An 18,279-nucleotide genomic window follows, 5' to 3' on the forward strand; every position below is an offset into this window, starting at 1 on the left:
TCATCTCAAGGGAAATTGCTTGTGTCTGGCTAATCTCATTACACCATTAATGAAGGATCTTTTCATTTACTGGGCCTTGTGCTCTCTAGCAGGTAAGCGATCCTCTTGAGTTTGTTTTTTTCATAAATGCCTTTTCTTTTTTTTAAAAAACAAACAAACCTGTCTCTGGGTTTTTGAGGAACTGCAGAGCAGGACCACCTCCTGGAAATAAAGTAGTGAGTTCAAGCAGGGAAGTAGAATGTCTTTTGATATAAAAATGATATCTTGCTTGAGCAGGGGGTTGGACTAGGAGACCTCCAAGGTCCCTTCCAATTCTGCTATTCTGTTAAACAACTGGATGAGAAAATAAAAGGGGGGATGGGAAAATTAAACGCCCTCCCGTGTGCAGCAGATAAAAAGTTGAAGAGATAAGTACAATAAGTACATTGCTTTGTAATCTGCTGTATTTTACTATTTGTACCTCTACTGCAGAGATGGCAAACCTTTTCAGCACCGAGTGCCCAAATTGGAACGTGCGTGCATGTCCGTGTGCCAGAGTGCCAGAAACACAAAGAACAGCTGTTATTTGGGCTGTTTTCAGCCTGTTTTTCAAGCCATTTTTCAGCTTGAAAACAGCTCAAAAAAACAGCCTGAAAAACAGCCCGAAAAGGGGCTTGCTTTTCAAACCGTAAGAGCAGCTCTGTGTGCCACCTTTGGCACATGTGCCATAGGTTCACCATCATGGCTCTACTGTATTGGTTAGCGATCTAGAGATCAGAGGTGTGTTGTTCCCGGTTTGGCCCGGAGCGAGCATGTCCAAACCAGTAGTAAAAAAATTGGCAACCCACCACTGCTAGAGATGTTTTATATTCTCTGGGTGACAACATAAAATTTTTGAACAGATAAAATCAAGAGTCCCTTGACACGAAGCTTATCGTTTTGACCGTGGATTTATTCCCAGCCTTGTGAAGCAGACAGCTTCACGTGAAGTACCAAAACATCACAGTCTTAAGGAGGAATTGTCCTTGATTTGAACTTAATAGGCACGATGCCCAGTTAGATTGTAAAAAAAATGCAATGGGAAATAAATATTTCTTGGCAGACCACATCATAATATAACAGATGTAGAAAGTTCTGAACTCCACGATTTTATTTCAGAAGCTTTTGATTTGAATCTCAATGTGACCTTCATCTTCGTGGATGTCTTTGGGCAAATCCTTCACCTTTTGTTTTAATTATACATGGATAATAATCTCAGTCTTGGTGGGTTGTAAAGGTTACTAAAATGTGCATATGGTAAAGTTAAAGGTTCCCCTCGCACATATGTGCTAGTCGTTCCTGACTCTGGGAGGTGGTGCTCATCTCCATTTCAAAGTCGAAGAGCCAGCGCTGTCCAAAGATGTCTCCATGGTCATGTGCCCGGCATGACTAAATGCTGAAGGTGCACGGAACACTGTTACTTCCCACCAAAGGTGGTCCCTATTTTTCTACTTGCATTTTTGCGTGCTTTCGAACTGCTAGGTTGGCAGAAGCTGGGGCAAGTAATGGGAACTCACTTCATTACGTGGGGCTAGAGATTCGAACCGCTGAACTGCCGACCTTTGTGATTGACAAGCTCAGCCTCTTAGCCACTGAACCACTCCTGCGTATAAGGAAAGACATAAAACAGCTTCCCACCATTTGGTGTTCTCATACTAGCTGATGTGTTGGCCATACTAGCTCAGAACTGCGATGCTAAAATCCAGTCCACCTGAAGGACAGAAAGTTGAGGTGGGTTTTTCATTTATATAGAGAACAAGCATGAAATTGCAGGAAAGAACATCAAATCAGGAGTGAATTCATTCCAGAGATAAATGTTCACTTCTAGAATCACAGAATAAATTGCTAAGCATTGGAAAGCCAACTTCTATACAGCTTGGGAATTTCCCCCTTGTTTAACTGTTTCCATTATCAACTAAAGCAAACAAATGACAATTATACTGAAAGGAGTATATGGTCATATTTTGACTCAGTTATGAAACTCACCAGGTGACCCTGACCCAGGAAATAATTTATAGGGAGTTAATCGTTTGTTAGAGTTCCTGCAGGAGCTGAGATACATAGCACTCACTTCTCCATGCTTATATGCAGAACAATCACCTGTTGAGAAATGGGAACTGCCCAAAATCTCCTAGGAAGAATCTAGGGCAGAGTTTCCCATGTAGTGGGAAATAGTATTTAAGCACAGATAGACCTCAGGTTATGACTACAACTGGGGATACAATTTCCACTGCTCTTTTTTTATTAAAGTTTTTATTTTTATTTTTCCACTTTCATAACATATAATCGCATGTATACTATTACATAACCAACATCATATTGTATTATTAAATGTTTACATCAATTCCCTTTACCAATGACTCCCAAAAACCAATTATTGGCTCTTCTTCTCTCTATATACCATATTTGTACCTTGCCCATCACTTTCTTCTCCCTCTCTCCTCCCCCTCCCTACCTCCTTTCTTCCCTCTGTCATCCTTCTCTTCTCAACTTCCCCTTCCTCTCTCCTTCTCCTACCTCCCCTTACCACTCCTCATTTCTCTCCTCCTCTTCCCCTCCCTTGCCTTCTCTCCTATCCCTCTATTCTTCCCTTCCCTTTCTCCTCTACTTCCCACTCTTCATCTCATTTACTTGGTGTATTTCAGCTTCTGATCAAATTCCCTTTTATGTTGCTGGTATTTATAATTCTTTTTCAATATACATATTTAATTTTTCTCTTCCTTTTTAGTAGAAAAAAAAGTGGTATAACAGAAAAGTATACATATATAGTCATTGTGCTTTTAACCACCACCACCCATATAATTTTGGTCAAGCTGTAGACCTGGTTACAATTCCCAGCTATTCTCATCATTATCTTTATATAGTTGTACAACCTTACATGTCCCCAATTTGTGATTCTGTCTTTTTATCACAATAGTTTCCCATTGTAGGTATATTTCATGTTCCCTCTCCATTTTTCTATACCTTGGATTAGATTACCTTTAATTATCTCTAGATGACAATCTTCGCTATTCAGTGTTCATTACACTTCCCTTAATGTAAACATCTCACTTTATTCATTATCTTAAAGGTTCAATATATGTCCATGTTTCATAGATTTTGACCCATGCTTAGCTGTCCTTCTATTGTCATATTCATTCAATTTGCAACTCAATTTAATTATCATGTCAAATAGGTAAATCACAAACCTCTGCTCCCCATATCAGTTTCATATTTATCCATATTCCATATATTTTAACTTTTATTTTGTTATCTTTCTATTATCTTGTTCAACCAGTTAGCAACTCCATTTTATTATCATATTTAGGAATAAAGCCCTTATCTTAACTTTATATTTTCCCATATAGTCGTTTCTAATTATCTGGTTTTTTCCTGGTAAGTCTTTTGTCCCACTTCTCTGTTCCTGTCTTCTCCCTTTTCTTTATTTTGACAGATCCTCTCCCTTCAAATTTCCCCAGGTGACCAAAAGAATAATTTATATTCCTCTTTGTTGGGGCATAACCTCCTGCTTCAATTTTCCTTATGCCACTAACAGCCTCGAAGACCACTTTAGTCAGCTTTCTTTTCCCTTTTGTTGGGACACCTCCCCTTTTCACAATTTTCCTTACACCATTGCCTGGACCAAAGGAGTTTTTCATCTGCTTTTTATTTCCCTCCGCTTCTAACCCTTCAATGTCTTGCCCCCCTTCTTCTTTGAGTTCTTCTATAGCTATCTGCTTCTCTGGATTCAAAATTCTAATTAGGCTTGATTTTACTGATTTATATATATTTAAAAAAAATTAACATAGTTTTTCAAATTCCCAGTTTTCCATGATGTCCAGTTCTAAAGTTACAGTTAATTATACAGTTATGCAGTTCTTATTTCAGGGTTCTGTTCCATCTTAAGTCTATCTGCTTCAATTGCTGTAGGGAAAAATGATGGTGGCCATCTTAGTCTTTTGTTCTACCTTAATGTCCAGATCCAAAATTGCAGTTAGTTATACAAATCTTATTTCAAGATTCTGGACCACCTTAAATTCAAACTGGAAGAGAAGCTGGGGCCATCTTATTCTTTTGCCAAGCCGGGGGGGGGGGGGGGGCAGGAAGAAGAAAAAAAGCAAAAAAAAAAAAAAACCTTCGTATTTCCAGTTTGAATTCCATTATTATTCTGTTGTTATTCTTTCTCTCACCGGATCCGGTCCCTTGTTACTGCTCACAATATATCACTTGAAACAGGCTTGCAATCTGCCAGATTCGGGTATTCTTCCATGGCTCCTACTTTTCAAAGTTCTGATTTATGGCTGTTGGTTAATTAAAACTTCCCACACAATCAAAGTTAGGTTATCAGTTATCAGTAAGAAGAAGTGCTTCTTCTTTTTTGGGGGGGGAGGGGAGTTAAGATTTATCAATTGGAAGAAATTCAAACAGAATAAATCTTTCAAAGTGTTTGGTTTCTTTTCAAATCCAAAACCAAGTTTAAAGTTTATATTTAAGTGGTTTAAATATAAATATAAACCACTTGGTTTGCTGATTGCTATCTTGGTGACTGTAAAAAGCTGAGAGCAGCAAGTGACTGAAGTTGTCTTCTAGTGCCAGAGATTTCTTCCAAGATTGTTATCCCAGGGATGCTGGGGTTTCTTAGCCCGACGTACTCTGCCCAATTGAGTTGCACCACACAGATCTTTGCAAAGCTTTATTTTGCAATTGTTCTTTTGCAAAGAATGCTCAGGGATAGTTTCCAAATCAAGCATGTTGCCTATTTCAATCTTTTGTACAGTTCTTACAGTCCCTTTAAAGGCAGGTACAGTCATAAATCATTGGCTCTCAGATCTTTTACTTCCTTTTTGCCCCATCATCGGGCTTCTCACGTTTCATGTTAATGATTTCCTTGCGATTTTTATTTTCATGTATGTTTACTACCTACCACCTTTTGTAACTCTAATCTGCAGTTTGTTGTTGTTTTCCTGAGAAAGCTGTGCTCCCCTCCTCACTATCTTTATGATAATCTGGCTCAGGAGTGGTATTCTCTTGCCTTCCCTACCTCCACCACCTCTGCACATGTGCATGCATGCCTTCCATGCACATGGCCTAAATGGGATGACGTAGAGACGGGGCAGGTGGAGAGAGCCACCCGCGATTTCCACTACCGGTTCCACCACCTCTGATCCGGCTGTATCAAACTTAAGAAACTATCCTGTCTTAAATGTAACTAAATAGGCCATTTTATCAAAAGGACCTCTGATTATCTTCAGAAGTCACACAAGCGCCCCTCTCACCCCCATCCTAGTCGATGTTTTGTTCTCAGCACTCAGGAAAGGGTTGAGGCTAAAAGCCACGCAAAGAGTTTTAGAAATGGGAAGCAAACATACTTGACCTGGTTATACAGTTCACCCATGTTCTGATTTATACATTACTAGCTGATTACCCGGTGTTGCCCAGGTATTTATTTATAGGGGGAAAATATCCAGACAAAAAGTAATTTCTAATGTTGGATTTTTCCCCCAGAGGGAGCCCGCTTGTGGAGTACTGTGAAGCCGTTACCATGGCAACTCCACTGCACTGCACAGTAGAAGCCATTTTACGACAGTACAATAGAAGCCATTTTAAGGCACAACAGGCTGTATCTTAACAGAACACACACCCCGAGGGGTATTGGAGTATTTTACCCCACACAGTGTTTTTTCCCAGAGAGTCAGTCATCTGTGTACCAAGTTTGGTTGAAATTGCTCAAGGCATTCCAGAGTTATGCAAACAAACACACACACACAGACATACACACAGACACAAATACATACATATATACCTATACCTATACCTATACATATAAGATTTACAGTCGTATGCTAACCAAATGAGCTGTTTTCCCTACATGCTAAGCTACAGTAGTGCTAATCAGGTTAACCTTAAGAAGCATTGTGCTGAAGGGAACAGAAGAGAGGAAGCCTGTTGAGTAATGTTTTCAGTCTCTTTGATTAATGTTTCTAGTTCTTTGAAGTGACACAGAAGTTTCTCCTTGTGGAATGTGGATTTTGATAAGAACTGCTTCAAAGTGGCTGAAGAAATGGACTGTCCAAAGATTTGAATTAAGTAACTTGCAAACTCATCATGCCTCGGTTGAATCTGAAAACCACACCTACTTAATAAGAGGGTGACAAGATTATATATATATAATCCTTATATATATAATGATCTTGTATAAGTATATAAAGACATGGTATGAAATATTACATGGCACATATAAAGCTACTGAGCATGTTTGCTAGATCAGAGCAGAGGGAGCAGGTTCTGACCAGTTCCAGTGAACCAGTGGCAAAAATTTTGAGTAGTTCAGAGAACCGGTAAATACCACCTCTGACTGGCTCCACCCCCATCTATTCTCTGCCTCTTGAGTCCCAGCTGATTGGGAGGAAATGGGGATTTTGCAGTATCCTTCCCCTGGAGTAGGGTGGGAATGGAGATTTTATAGTATCCTTCCCCTGCCACGTCCACCAAGCCATGCCCACCAAGCCACACACACAGAACCGGTAGTAAAAAAAAATTGAATCCCACCACTGGATCAGAGATGAGTCAAATGATGCTAATCAACAAAAGAACGCAGTTCAATAGGTTTGAACCGTATATAAAGTGATTCCCTACCTTTGTAAGGGGTCCCTCACCTTGTATCCATGGGCTGCCTCTCCTCACTTACAGTATGCATGGTTCTAATTTGGCAAGGCTCACCAGGTTAACAAATCTTGCCAGCTAGCAGTTTGTCTTCTAATTGTTCTGATTTGATGTGTTTTGTGAAGCCACCTAATAAGAAACTTCAAGGGATCAGGAGTTTCTTTTAACTTCCTTCTTAATCTCTGCTCACAAATGGAAAACCTATCTTAAGGAATACAAAAAGGAAAAAGAGCAGACATCCCAAAGGTGCTTTTCAAAAGTCACTGGACTTTCTTGGTTGTTGTTTTTTTTCCCTTTCCCCCCTTGAAAACAGTTCTGAAGTTCTGAACTGAAGAAACTTCTTGGATGAGAAGCAAAATATTTTCAAGGGAGGAAAAGAAAAAAACCCAAGAAAGTCCAGTTGTCTTAGAACAACCATGACTTGGATGACTGGGAATCTCCGTAGATGAGAAGGAACAGAATTTAGGAGATCTGAAACCTCTCCTGGAGTGAGTCTTAGCAGATGCCCAAATATGACAGGCCCAGACACTCATTCTCAGATTAGGCCATCTCACTGACAAGCTAAATGTGAAGTTTCCAAAAGATGACCTAATTAATTTATGAGCCTCGAGACAAAGTTCAAAAGAAATCCATTCATTTATTAGGATCAACATTTTGGCATGTTCTTCTGCGGAGCCAAAACTGATTCCCGCTTTATGGTGTCTGAACTTTACCCCTGTATCCCCCCCCCTTCTGTCTGTGTCATAAATCACATCCACCAACAATGTGGCAGGCTATGAATGTGTGCATTTCACACACTAGCTGTAGAAATATGAGACCTGACTCTGGCCAAAGGTATGCATGGCATTCTCCCCCTTTTCTCTTTTTTTTATGTCAACTTGATAATAGTCATGGAAACGCTTGACAAGTTGACACTAAAGCCCTGTGGCACAATTAGAAAAATGATTGGTTTGCTCCTCATGTTATATGGTTAAGAATTAGGCCTGGGAGATTGAGGTGTTTTATTTTCTTAGAGTCCCCTAGCAATAGAAAATGCCTCTTGTAACACAGTGGCTCCCTTCACACAGCCTGCTTAACTGGGGTAATGGGTTGGACTCAGGGGTGGGATTGAAAATTTTTAGCAACCGGTTCTCTGCCTGGTTGCTTTGTGGGTGTGGCATACTCAGTTTCCTACACCATGGAGGGGATGTTTTGTTGAGCTTCTGGGAGGGTGAAAATGGCCTCCCCTGGGCTCCGGAAGCCCTCCAGAGGCTGGAAACGAGCCCATTTCTGGACTTTTGGGAGGCCCATTTTTCACCCTCCCAGAGCCTCTGCATAGGCCCTGCACTTACCTGGCATCCAAAACGGGCCGTGTGGAGACTCCTGGGAGGGGAGGCACGTGGTGGACGGGGCCAGCCAGTCCTTTCAACTACCGGTTCAGTGAACCAGATGTAAAGTTAGCATCCAGTTTGCCCGAACAGTCTGAACCGGCTGAATCCCACCCCTGGTTTGACCTTTTGAAGGTATTTGCACAATATGCCGAACCATAATCTTACCAAATGGGTCCAATATAGCCCACCAAATTCCACACACAATTTATACTCAGTTATATTTCTTCTGGGATATCCTAATGCATGCCACTTTTCTTCTGTGTTTTTTGTTACACACACTGAAACCCATTGCTACAGATTTCAGGTAAGAGAAAGCGATGACTTTCATGGAAACAAAGAATTATAACTGAATTTTCTATCGAAGCAGATCTTGAATACTTGCTCATGCTTCCTTGCAGGAAATTCACTGGGAGAAAGATCACTGGCCTTTCAAGAAGTAACTTTTCGGTCCACAAACTTTGAAAATATCCTCACATGGAAGATTAAGGGGGAGACACCCCCAGGCACGCTCTACGATGTCCGGTATAAGGTGTAAGGATGCTTTGCTTTTTCATAAAACTTTGTGGAATGTATTGTATGAGCTGAATCCATGGGTATTTCAAATAGGGTACAGGTAGTCCTCAACTAACAACCACAATTGAGTGCAAAATTTCTGTTGCTAAGTGAGACATTTATGAAGTGAAGTTTGACATTTATGACCTTTCTTGCCACAGTTGCTAAGTGAATCACTCCCGTTGTTAAATTAGTTTCTCTTTTTTCAATGCAATTTGTAACTTTGAACAGTTATTAGACAAACTCTGTGACTTGACGACTGCTGGCAAACAGTGGTAATTATTGTGTCAACCGATGTCACACAATGTTAGGTTGTGTGCAGATTCAGAGGAAATGTTTTAAATGAAACTCAATCCCTGCCCTTCAGTATCAGTTTACTGCATCCTACAGGATTATGAAATGTAAAGGCGTATGTCAATAGCTACCAATGAACATACACTATTGCATCGTAAGTGGATTTTTTTAAAGAGAAGAAGAGTGCATTAATGTAAATAATCAGATAGGAAATGCAGGAAATTTGAACAACATATTAAAAAACCCTTTTCTTATCTCCGTGTTCAAAAAGAAAGGTCAACATTTGCCCCCCAAACACGTATCAAAAACCCATTGCTAAAAATCAGTAGACAATGACCTTAAAATGTTTCTAATGATTAACCTTCCTCTTTTCTCAGCCACTGTGACTTGCAACACATTCAGTTTTTGAATTATGCCAACTACCACTATGATGTCCTGCTCTAGCCTACAACTCACTAAATCACAAATCAAACTACCGTATGTGGAAGTCACACAACACTAAATACCACGTATATGCACAGATAGAGAATAAGAACTAGCCCAGTTTAAGATACTGTGCAAATGCAATGCTAAATTTGTAGCTTCCTTGGCTGACCCTGTTATCTGTTCCCAGTCAGGGTCTTCATCGGTTCCAATATGATGGAGAAACCCATAAGGAAGACATGCACCCAATTTGACCTCGGTTCTGAATTCAAATCCAAACTTACGGAGAGTGGATGAAAGATATCCATTAAAGTTTCAACTCTAAAAACGAAGATAGTATAGTCCGCCTAGACTTTTTCCAGCAAGTGAAGTAGCTAAATCATTAGTCTGCTTATCTGCTGCTTTATATGGACTAGAAGACTGCCAAGGTCCCTTCTAACTCTGTTAGTCTGTTATTCTTTATTCAATTGATCTGCTCTTCTGTTATTCTGCTTGATAGGTTCTAAAAAAACAATTCTTGCTTAGAGATCATAAATAATCTCTACTTGTGCTGAAAGCAGCTGAAGTTATATCTTTCTTTGGCTTAGAATAAGGAGTTCTGTGATTTGAACTCTGGCTTGTATCCTTGAGAAACTATAAGGGGATAACAGTGTAGCTTGGGGAAGCTAATGTTGGTCTAAAAGTAACCTCTGCTTTCCATGGGCTTTCTTTATTCAGTGAGTATACCAAATACTCTAAGTATATATACTTTATTTTAATTCCAAAGCAAATATGGTAGCTGTTTCCTTCCCTTCAAAGTAACCATTGACCTTTGGGCTAAGGGCAGTTAGTTCTGCACTGTGATGAAAAGTTCAAATGTTGTTTGCCCTGCTGGGACTCTCCTCTAGATATGCTTTCTTTATTAACCCCATAAAGGAGAATATTTGTAGCTCAGGGTTGAAATGAGGGGGGAAATAATTTGAACCAAACTTTAAGTTATTCAAAATGTACTGCTCTCTAAATGACACGGTTTAACCACTGCCCTAAGTCCTTTGGTGTTGGATGGCTGTTATAATTTTGAATGGATGATGATGATGATGATGATGATGATGATGATGATGATGATGATACATTATTTTAGGGAAAGGGCTGTACAAAGCATGTCTATATGTGGAGCCCTTGGTGCCGTTTGAGCTTGTTTGCTTGTTGTAGCTGCTTCAATACCCAATTAGGTAACATCATCTGTGTGAGTGAGTGTGGGTTTACACCCTATTTATATAGAGTAGCTTGCCCTGCCTGTTGATGGGAGTGGTAGTTGTATTGTCTTTGGTAGTTCCTTGACTCGGGAACTGTTTTATGTTTGTTGTCTGGTGTTAATCCCTGCTTATCTGCTTATCTGGGTGCTGTTGCTGGAGAGGTTCAGTGTCATCAACATTATTGAAACATTTACACCAGTTTTGGACCGGTTCGGCTGAACGGGTAGTAGTTTGGCAGCCTGAGTCACTGGAATGGCAGCGACCCAGGCTTACAATGCCCCCAAATCAGTTCTCCAGGCGGCGCATATATGTGCTGTCATCTTGTTTTTTGCTTCTGAGCATGCACGGAACAAATTCTATTGCACTGTGCATGCGTGTGCAGTGCGCATCAAGTGTGCAGTGCACATCAAGTCCACGAAGCACACATGCAGTGCACCCACAACAGTAGTGCCTGCCGGAACCCACCCCTGATTTATACCTTTGGAATTCTGAACCAGAAAACATGATAGTATTGGAAGATTTCTAGCATGCTCTTTAGGAAAAGCAACAACTTGTCTAGCACAGGGAAATAATATAGGCCAGAATTCTATGATTCACTCAGATATTTCCAGACCATAAGCCTACCTCATGCATTCCACACTGAAACCATAACCCACTGTTTCCAAACCTTAGCCACTTTAAAGATATGTGGACTTCCACTGCTGGAATGCTGGCTGGGGAATTCTGGGAGTTGAAATCTACATATTTTAAAGTTGCCAAGGCTGGGAAATACAGCCATAGTCAGAATTAACTAAGCTATTATTTCATTACATCCAAAGACTGGGAAAAGAAGCATATTTACTTATTCATCCCAGATGGCTAGTGACAGACAGACAGACAGACAGACAGACAGACAGACAGACAGATGGACGAATGAATGCACAAAACTAACCAAGGAACTATTTTGGTATGAGTGTACGTGTGTTGTGTGAACTCAACCAAATTGATTAGATTTAATGTCTGCATGGGGTGCAAACTTATAGTTTCTACAAGATGTGGTGGGGTGATGATGACATTCATTGTGCCATGGGTTAAGCCAACAGAAGCTGCACCTTCTGTCCCATAGCTCAGCTTTGGTAAATTCAGGATTGGGAGTCACCTACCTTGGCCCATATCTACTTTGTCTTTTAATCATCTTCGATGCCATCCACCAGTTCCTGGTCTACAGCTGTATATCATGTGCAAAGCCTATTGTGAGTAATTGTCTGGTCCGCTCACAGGTATGGTGACCAGATCTGGCAGAGTAAACCTGAGTGCCAAAATATCACCCAGAATGTCTGCAATCTCTCTCATGAGACTGAAATTTCACCGAATATTATGTTGCCGAAGTGAGAGCTCTGGTCCCCAACTGTTGCATCTCCGACTGGTTCATGTGCTTGAGATTATGTCCTCGTGAACACAGTAAGTGCTTTTCATGAATTTGTTCTGGCAGACAGTGTGGAGGTTGGGGAGGAACAAGGGCCAGTCCTGGAGTCTGGGGAAGGCTCTGATGAGGGCTCTGTGTCGGAGGCAGAGAGGGGATCAGAGCCAATATGCCAGTTATCAGCTGCCTTCAGAGTCAGACATCAGTGAGGTAGAAGAACAGCTGGAGCCTTTTCCCAGTGTGCACATGGGCAGAGTTGCCAGACGAAGGGAACAGCTAAAGAACAGTAAAGTAAGTCACAGGTGGACAGTGAATGGCCCCTCCAGAGGAAATAAAAGAGGAGTGAAAGGGGAGTGGAGTTTGCAGGAGACTATTAGTTCGCTTAATTGGTTCATGACTCTCCAAGACTCCTTGTCAAGTTTTGCAGATATTGGCCTGTCAGCTCTCCAAGCCAGTTAAGGTCAGTGACTGTATCCTCCCTCTTCCCTTTGCAGGATGTGAATTGGCAGAATTCACAGTAAATTAATAAAAGGGGTTTTTGTCAGGATCAGAAGTTTGCTTTAGGCTCTTGGGAAGCCTTGGTCAGAACAGAATTGTGCTGGGAGAATTCTGGATCCCCAGCATGTCTGTTCATGGCATGTAGCCTATTAAGAGTATCATCTTTTCCTCAAGAGGACACCTCCCAGTCAAACTCTCCATGACAGGCGGAATTAGCATTTCTACTCAGTCAGTTTCCATTTGTCAAACAGCTGTTTATTGTTTCCATTTTAACTTTATTATCCCTTCTGATACCTTTGCTAGGATCAGCTAGGATGGTTTCTAATACTTAAAATTGCCAGTTGATTTGCATTTCTTCCAAAAAGGTGGGGCGCCTACAGCACCTCAAACATAATAATAAGGCCAAGTGCTTATTTCGGGGGTCAAAAGAAAATAAGACCCTATCTTATTTTTGGGGAAACACAGTATAGTCCAACATATGGGGTGATTCCAGAGAGTGATAACTGGTTAAGTGGCTTGTGTGAATGGAGTCGTCTTCTGGTTTGGCCCAATGAAACCACACACTTGGTAAATGGGTTGGATTTGCACAACCTACTTTCATGATCTAACTAGGTAACATCATTAGTACTAGAAGGGAGCAGGGTTTGCTCTCTGTTAACCCTACACCCTTCTAGCATGAAGACATTACCTAGTTGGGTCATGAAATGTCTGCAAGAAAACAATTAAACTCAGATGCTACACTACAATTTATCATCCATCTGAAAAAAATTCTCTCCTTCCTTCCTTCCTTCCTTCCTTCCTTCCTTCCTTCCTTCCTTCCTTCCTTCCTTCTTTTTTTCAGTTAATATTGAAAATATTGATGTAAACTATACACCCAGCATTCGGTCCATCAAGTTTGTTATTCAGCCTCCTTACACACCTTTCAAGGATAAAAATAACTCTCCTCTGACCGTAGTGGACATTTTCAAACAACTTGATATTAAGTTCCAGTACGAAATAATAATGTGCTGCACAAAGAAGGTAAGAAAGGATTATAACGCATGATTACTGACTTAACCTTTAAGGCACATTATGCAATAAGCATAAATCAAAACCAGCCTTTATTACAGTCAAAAACCAGCATGTCCAATAAGCTTTAAAAGGAATTGGATAATGCAGGGGTATCTTCAGAATGTTAAAAAAAGGTGAAAATGGGACCCCCACCTTTTATTTATGTATTTATCTGTTTGTTTATTTTTCATGTTTTGTAACCACCCATCTCCCTCAGAGAAGTCGTAGGATTCAAAAAAAAATTACTACCCGTTCTGTGGGCGTGGCTTGGTGGGCATAGCAGGAGAAGGGTTACTGTAACATCTCCATTCCCACCGCACTCCAGGGGAAAGTTACTGCAAAATCCCCATTCCCTCCTGATCAGCTGGGACTCGGGAGGCAGAGAATAGAATAGGGCGGGGCCAGTCAGAGGTGGTATTTACCGGTTCTCCAAACTACTCAAAATTTCCACTACCGGTTCTCCAGAACTGGTGAGAACCTGCTGAATACACCTCTGCCTCAGAGGTACATTAGGTACAATATAATCAAGAAAATTAACACTAAAATCAGAATAATTGAAGAGTAAACAGTTTAAAATTATAAAAATAATACAGTTGAAGCTCCATCCTCTTTTTATGATGCATGTACCAGATGTACGGAGGCTAAGCAAGGGGAAATTGGGGGTCTGGCTTGGTGAATGAAAACAGGATTAGAGGAAGGGGAGAGGTCAAAGAAGAGGAGGTCATGGGCTGGATCAGGGAGTTGCACTAGCCATACTAGAATCCAGGGATGGGCTACTGGGGGTTTGCAGAGGTTCGGAGAATCTCTAGCTAAGATTCTGTGCAGTTGGAGAACCCCCAAATTCGACTCCTGGCTGACCCCTCCTACCCCTCCCCTTCCCTCCCAGGAGTCCCCATGCAGCCCATTTGGATGTAGGTAAGTGCAGGGCACATGCAGAGGCTCAAGGGGGGCAAGAAATGTGCCTCCCAAAAGTTCCGGAAGTCTGGAAATGGGCCGTTTCTGGCCTCCAGAGGGCCTCTGGAGCCTGGGGGAGGGCAAAAAGCCTCCCTCCACCATGGTGTAGGTGGCCGACTAGGACACACCCACCATGGCCACGCCCACGCAGCAACCGGGCAGAGAACTCCTTGCTAAAAAAAATTGAACCCCCCCCCCCCCGTGCTAGAATCAGGGATCCAAAATTACCCACTGCCACATATAAGCTCCCCATAGATCCTCTGTTGTATGGACTTTCAGTTGATTTTGGAAAATGCATCTTTCTCTTTCTTGCCTTAGTGGAAAAAAATTGAAAACAATGAAGAATTATCATCACTGACTTGGATCCCAATACGGAATATAATGGAACGATACACATCCGACATTCTGACAAAATCAGCACAGCCTATGTGTTTCGAGTAAAGACGTTATCAGGTATGGTTCTGATGCCCAATTTGATCTTCGGCAGAGCTATTTTCTTTTCTTGAATTAAAAACATTTCAAAGTTTGCTAACAGTCCAAGCAGTTGTCATCATATTGCAATGGAATGGCCCCCTCAGAAAGTTCCCTGGATCTCTGCATGAAATACCTCATCTCAAGGGCACTCCTGCCCAATGGCCATAAATACAAGTAGTCCTCAACTTACTACAGTTCATTTGTAAGCTGTTCAGATGTACAGTTTGTATGTTTGTAAGATGTAACATAGGGATGCGGTGGCTCAGTGGCTAAGACGCTGAGCTTGTCAATCCGAAAGGTCGGCAGTTCAGCGGTTCGAATCCCTAGTGCTCCTGTTACTTGTCCAGCTTCTGCCAACCTAGCAGTTCAACAGCATGTAAAAAAATGCAAATAGAAAAATAGGAACCACTTTTGGTGGGAAGGTAACAGCGCTCCTTGTGCCTTTGGCATTTAGTCATGCCAGCCACATGACCACCAAGACGTCTTCGGACAGCACTGGTTTCTTCGGCTTTGAAACGGGGATGAACACCGCCCCCTACAGTCAGGAACCCTCCCTTCCAGTGGTTAGAATGCAGTATTTCAGGCTACTCTGCTCACTGCCAGGAGTTCAATTCTGACCGGTTCAACGTTGACTCAGTCATCCATCCATCCATCCTTCCGCGGTTGGTAAAATGAGGACCCAAATTGTTGGGGACAATATGCTGACTCTGTAAACCGCTTAGAGAGGGCTGTAAAGCACTGTAAAACCATATATAAGTCTAAATGCTATTGCTAGTACTATCAAGATGATTCTCAAGGACTGAACTGTGACATAAGACATGCTAACATTTAAATCTGGATTAGCAAACAGAATTGTTCTGTTGTGTACATACAGCCCTAACCTGGTTGGTCTGGTTCTCTTGCCCTGTTAGACCCATCCTTAAAAAGAAACCATGGCTCAATTTTTTCAACAAGTGACTATTTACAGTAATAATCCATGCTATTTTCTAGTCATGATCTGTCATTATATCTGAATAAAAATCATGGTTTATTTTTAGCATTTGTTTTTGCTACTATTTGTCCCTGTCCATTTTTATGAGGTATTTGCAAGATAGAAAATGAAACAAGTGGGAACAAGGTGAGAATTATTTGACTTACCTGTAAGAATTACTCTCATTGATATAATCTAGATTAGAAGGTTATGCCTGAATGTAGCCTTTTCTTAGCCATCTTTGGTTGATCTTGATTTTCCTTCTTATTCCCATATTACTGAGGATGTTTTGATCATCCAAATTAGTGGTTCCTTTAAATACAGATAGAAAGATGATTATTCTCATCCTGCCCTAGAAGATGTGGGCAACTCAGGTTTTTTTTCTTCTGCATGACTTCATACTAATTAATTTGTGCCTTCTGTCCATAGATAACACTTGGCTGCCATATCTGTTTGGAATGATTGTATTTATAATCATATTTACCTTTGGAACTGGATTATACATCATGTATAAGTATGTTAAACAACACACCATGCAGCAGCCCGCATCTTTGGTATGTAATTTTCAATTACTATAAAAGTCTCCGTTATTTTTCATCTGTCTTTTTCATCTACATAATTTTTTATAAATAACTCAAAGTGGGGAATATACTCAGTATTCCTTCCTCCTCCTATTTTTGCACAACAGGTGAGTTGCATTGAGAGAGAGAGTCATGACCCAGAGTTATCCAATCGGCTTTCATGCCTAAAGTGGGACTAGATTCACAGTCTCCTGGTGATTGGCCCAAAGTCACCCAGCTGGCTTTCATGCCTAAGGCGGGACTAGTACTCACAGTCTCATAGTGATTGGCCCAAAGTCACCCAGCTGGCTTTCATGCCTAAGGCAGGACTAGAACAGTCTTCTGCTTTCTGACCTGGTGCTTTAATCACTAGACCAACCTGGGCTCATAAATTATGAATTATGATCTCATATTGAAGTCCACATATTGTTAAGCTGCCAAGGTTTTAAAATACTGCTCTAGTGTTATAAGTATTCCTGGAGAAAAGACATATAATTGGAACTTAGTTTTGAATTTATCAATATATAATAATCAAATTGGAAAGATAAGTTAACTTTTAATCAATATCTAAATTTTAAATTGCATCTTTAAAAATAAGTTTCTGAACTAGCATCTAATGCTGAACCTTCCTCCTTGATAGGATTTCAAAAGTATTTCCCGTTTCCAACCTCTCTTATAAATGTGGAGCATGCCCTGAGTCCTTATGATTTATCCAAGATAATCCAACCAGGGGTATGTTCAACCGAGTTTAGCCATCACATCCAGGCATGCGAGAAGACCAAAAATTATTCAATCCAACAGTGACATCTACCAGCAACAATCCAAAACGCTACCATTCCAGCCTCTTGACCAACCTTGAATGGTCTTTCAGTTGGCTATGCCCCACAAGTGATCAAGAACGGCCGGTCGCGTATCCTAGGAGACAATCCTTCTACATTAACGTATGGATTATGCATTGAAGGGGAGGGCCACAAGGCAAAACCAAGGGATTAAGTCTGATACTTTTATAAGCAATGGACACTACAAAGCCCAGAGACCAGAAAGGACTAACAAAGAGTTGACCACAATTCATCAGAAGGAAGGGTTGGTGGTAGAAACCATACCCCAGGAAAACTCAAATGGTTCACCACAAGAATCTCCAAGACTTCTGGGAGAATGGAGACCTACCACAGTTTATAGAAGTGGAGGAAGCTACAGAAAACAGGCAGAAGTGCTACCTTCCAGCTTAGAAGTTGGCCAAAATGCTATCTTGGAGAAGATGGTTCTCTACTGTTAGCTGTCCCACCGCCGCCCTTGTTTCGACGTTCTTCTTGCAACAACCTCCCTCAAGATCTCAGCACAGGACAACCTCCTGCCTTCTGTCTCTCAGCCTGGACTGATAATTTTCTACATTCCAATCCATTTGGATTCCAAAGCACAGACTGTCTAGCTCAAGAAAGCCAGGGATTAAAAAGTGAGCCTCAGCCTTTTGATATTTCCCCAAATATCCTGGACCCTCATCAACTCAATGGACCTTTCCCCAGTTTGTTCAATGACTTGGAGCTGAAGCTCCAGTGGGATGGTGGCCCAGGGGAAGCAACTTCTTAGCAATACAAAAGATTTGGGAAATTCTTTCTACAAATGACGTGGAAAGCTGACACTTTTTTTCTTTTTTTGCATTTTTTTTTATTTTCATTAAACAAACAACACAAAAAAAGAATCATCCTACATTACATCTTGTAGAAAGTGTGTCAATTGGTTACAAATAACTTTCGTGCATCTCTCCACAGTCTTGCTTATATTCATATCAGATATCAAAAATTCTTTATGAATCTTACTGTCAACATAGCATAATTCT

The 18,279-nt window shown here is 41.0% G+C and overlaps 1 protein-coding gene across 1 annotated transcript; it reads left to right on the forward strand.

Moving 5' to 3' along the window:
• Positions 1-49: 49 nt before the first annotated feature.
• IL22RA1 (interleukin 22 receptor subunit alpha 1) lies at positions 50-18,029 on the forward strand. The gene is given in 15 exon segments (XM_032228635.1): positions 50-92; positions 8,429-8,561; positions 11,794-11,870; positions 11,873-11,974; positions 13,276-13,454; positions 14,757-14,784; positions 14,787-14,891; positions 16,312-16,436; positions 17,083-17,113; positions 17,116-17,202; positions 17,205-17,246; positions 17,249-17,296; positions 17,299-17,420; positions 17,422-17,695; positions 17,698-18,029. Coding segments are annotated over 15 exon segments (1,728 nt in total).
• Positions 18,030-18,279: the final 250 nt, after the last annotated feature.

Source organism: Thamnophis elegans, chromosome 12 (assembly GCF_009769535.1).
Source record: "Thamnophis elegans isolate rThaEle1 chromosome 12, rThaEle1.pri, whole genome shotgun sequence".
Lineage (NCBI taxonomy): Eukaryota > Metazoa > Chordata > Lepidosauria > Squamata > Colubridae > Thamnophis > Thamnophis elegans.